Genomic DNA, 3,921 nt, shown 5'->3' with positions numbered 1-3,921 from the left:
CCGCCCCCCTACCGCCCCCCGCCCAGCGTGGTGCCCAGTCACCGAGCCCCCATCACCACGTACTACCTGGGCGCGCGCAGCAACCCCAACCCCGCGCAGGCGCAGGCCCTCCGGGGCGCCCTCCAAGCAGACGAGGGGGAGTCATATGTGTAAGTCCTAAAAGTGCCATTCATGTCACGTTGTGTCACCTAGTGTCACGCCATGTAGTAATGCATATTGTGCGCGTTCAGTGCACCAGTCACATGTGTTTTAAGGTCTGTACAAAATTTAAAATTATGTATTCATCATTTGTAAGTAAAGTGTTTAGAATTGTTATTTCTTGTTTCCAGTTACCATTGAGTTGAAGATGTTTTTTTTTTTTTTATAAGTATTATTATTGAATTGATGTTGTAGTCTATTTGCGCCATGTTTTTGCTTGGATGTAGTGATTTTGAAAATTCAAGTTTCTCCTGACAAATATGTAGGGATGAATTCTAAGAATTCTATGACATGTAAGTTGTAACTACGGAGTGGCTGCCAAAATTAATTTTGCAGGAGATTTATTCAATTAGTCGTCTGTATCATATAAAATTGCATACCATCTAGGAAATGCTCTGTCATGACATGCTGTAATAGATTTTTACTCTTATTGTACTTATTCTTGTTTAAATGTAAATAGATGGATGCCATTTGATGTTGACAAGATCTTTCACAAACTTGCTCCTTCTTTAGCTCCTGAGAAAACAAATCTGTATGTCACTGCTGAAATGGCTGCTCCCACTGGTGGGCCGACAAAGTATACCTGAAAAACAAATTAGTGTTTTTACCTTGGATTTTACTGTAAGTTCTGGCGCTATATATTCATAGATGCCAGAAAAATTTAACTGTGCAAGTAATAGATCTGGCAGCGTTTAAAATCTTGATCTGTCATTTTCTAAACAAGAAAATTAAAGAATATTACCCAAATGTTATCCCAGTGGTTCTGTGTGATTGCTGAAGCCAAGGTCCTCCAAGGATTCATGCTTCCTCCGCTAAATGGGATCTGCACCAAATTAAAAAAAAAATAATACACATATACTGTACCATTGTTAATAAAAATATTTACATGCTCAATGACAAGGGACACTTTGGGTCCATTGCAAGATGTGTCTGTGTGTACAAGTTCAAGATGTAATTTTGACTGGAATCAAAATTGCATCTCCTGGTGGACAAACTTTTATTTTGTACAACTGTGGATACCAAGGTTCAAAATTCTATTTTGCAAGATGTGCACACAAATTCTTCTTGCAATAAAAAAAGCAAAATGTCCCTTGTCATTTACAGTGACATACAACACAATTCACAGTGATGCTTAAAATTTTGAAGTTACTCTCTAAATGTTGAGGGGCTGTTGTCCATAGAAAGATGCACTTTTAAGCACATCTTGACCAAATGCATTTCAGCAACTTGCAACTTTGCAGCACTTTTATTGTCCACAGAAAGAGTTTAGGCACACCTCGACCGGATGCAGATTTGAATCGAGCAAGTGACGAATTAGCATCTTTTTTCTGGACAATTATTTTTTTGTCCACCATTAAGATGCAAGTTTCTCACTTCCAATCTGCATCTGGTTGAGATGTGCACAAAGACACATCTTTTTATGGACAGTTGAAGTCCTTTCATATTTAGTGTGAGACATTTTGTAAACATTCAAATTTTGCAATTTAACACCCACAGTTTAATGCTACTATCAGTTGGAACCATATGGTGAGCAGCTGCTATATTCTTCAGAAACGCCAATTGAGGTGTAATCTAGTTACACACTAAATCTGATAGGACTTTTTTTGTCCCTAGAGAGTCGCATTTTTGTGCACATCTTTACCAGGTGCAATTCTAAGTCTTACAAGTAACAACTTTGCACCCTCGCAATAGACAAATTTCTGTTAGGTCCATGATAGAGATGCAAAGTTGTGATTTGTACCATATAATATTGCAGCTGGTAAAGATGTGCACAAAGATGTGACTTGCCATGGGGAAAAATGTATCTTCAGATTTACTGTGTAGACAACACAATGTGTCTAAAGTTTGCACACTTAAACTAAGACATCAATTGACATGCAAAAGTAAACACTTGCTTTGCAAATGTTAGCTTCGCCCAAGGAGGAAGGCAAAGTCAGCTCGACATCAAAACAAGGGGTGAATAACTCCTGAATTGGGTGTACAAATTTCAAGAACTGAATTTGAATTAGCTTGAATTGGCTTGAATTATATTTAAATTAGACTAAATTGGTTGAATCATTTCTGAGTTGGTTTGAATTATTATTGCAATTTTATTTTATTGAATAAGCGTGAATTGACTTGAATTGGCTTGAATTGAATTGAATGTAAATTGTCTTGGATTGGACTGAATTAGTTGAATTATTTTTGAATTCGTTTGCATTGAATTGAATTGGTCTGAACTAGTTTGAATGGGGCAGAATAAGGGGTGTACACTTGGCAGGGGAGTTATCCACCCTCGCATCAAATTGATCTTCAAGGTCAATATTAGGGAACATTAGGGAATCTTACGTTTGACATCATGAAGACCTCAAAATGGTCTCCAAGATTGACCTTAAAGGTCATTATGATGTTATGCTGACTTTGCCACTCCTCTCTCCTTGGACAGGCGGGGAAGGGGGGATGCACCATGGGTTGCCTGTGTACAGGGCTTTTGTAGCACAGGTTGACAACCTCTCAACGACGAATATCGAACAGCACTAAAAGAACTCGGTTTCTTCGCCACCCGCTTGTGGAGTTGGGGTCCTGCACACTCACCCCCACCCAGTGGCCGACGGCCAGGGCCAGCCCCACCGCCACCCCGCCCAGGTCCTTGAGGGCGTCCCCGCGCTCCGGGTCCGAGGCGCCCAGGAACACGAGCACCAGCAGCATGGTGATGAGGATCTCCACGGAGATGGCCTTGACGCACGCGTTGTGCAGCGCCCCGGGGGTCGTCAGCCCCGAGCCGGCCACGCACTGGAATCCCAGGAAAAATATGTAAAATGAGATATATTAGCAGGTGGCTGAAGCTGGTCCCACAATAGCTCCCGTCAGCTCCGGTCAGTTCACTTCAGTTCAGTACACGTCACTTCTGCCTCGGTATACTTTTTCAGTCGTCTGATTTTATTTTTGATGTTATTTTTGAAGAAAATTGGCGTTGGCGCGGAGAAAGGCGCAGCGGCGTAGCCAGCCAACATTGCTGTCGTTACTGAAATCGTAGGCTACTGTGCCGCATGCAGGCGTGCGAGTGGGTTGCCTACGTACAGTAACTATGAAAGTGCGCGGCGTAAAACAGCCACCTGGTATTTTCCGAGGAAGAACAGGGGGAATATCGTCTGCCCCCGGATCATCGCCACATCGCCTTGGCCAATCAGAGAGGGTCTCTCGTATGGCCGGTTGCAGAAAGGCCCTCTGTGATTGGTCGGGGCATTGCGAAGGGGCGAAGGTCCGGCGGCAGCAGCGCGGAGGCGGAGGGGCGGGCGGCTTAAAGAATGCTCAGCTCACCCAGGCGATGAAGGCCCCCAGCAGGGAGCCCAGCAGCTGCGCGATCACGTAGAAGATGCAGGGCAGCCACTCGATGCGGCCGTTGATGAGGGCCGACATGGACACCACGGGGTTGAAGTGCGCCCCCGAGACGGGCCCCAGCGCCTGCAACGGGTGCGGCCAGGGGTAAGTATTTCACTAAAGAAAAATCCTTTAAAAGACAAACCCAGAAAAGATCAGAAAAAATCAAGGTTAAGTCAAAATAAATAAAAGCAAAATCAGAAAAGAAAGAATCTGGAAAAAGTAAAAATCAAGGAAAATTATAGGGTATTTCAGAGCTGGAGTTGAAGAAGTAAAATGGAAGAACAAAACGCACACCGCGCATGAGCAGACGCAGGGTGGGGGAAGCAGGGGATGGAGTGGGGGGCGTCTGCTCATGCGCAG

General features: G+C 43.8%; 1 protein-coding gene across 1 annotated transcript; it reads right to left on the bottom strand.

Annotated features, from left to right (window-relative positions):
* Window positions 1-522: 522 nt before the first annotated feature.
* LOC113211040 (aquaporin-like) lies at window positions 523-3,656 on the bottom strand. Its single transcript, XM_026429278.2, has 4 exons — window positions 3,499-3,656; window positions 2,773-2,970; window positions 941-1,021; window positions 523-781 (listed from the first exon to the last, which is right to left on the bottom strand). The coding sequence occupies exons 1-4, from the start codon at window positions 3,595-3,597 to the stop codon at window positions 689-691; spliced, it is 471 nt and encodes a 156-aa protein (XP_026285063.1). The 5' UTR covers window positions 3,598-3,656; the 3' UTR covers window positions 523-688.
* Window positions 3,657-3,921: the final 265 nt, after the last annotated feature.

Source organism: Frankliniella occidentalis, unplaced genomic scaffold, assembly GCF_000697945.3.
Source record: "Frankliniella occidentalis isolate FOCC.00 unplaced genomic scaffold, Focc_3.1 Scaffold299, whole genome shotgun sequence".
Taxonomy (NCBI): domain Eukaryota; kingdom Metazoa; phylum Arthropoda; class Insecta; order Thysanoptera; family Thripidae; genus Frankliniella; species Frankliniella occidentalis.
The sequence above is the reverse complement of the archived record's forward strand: the minus strand, read 5'-3'. Positions and strand labels throughout refer to the sequence as shown.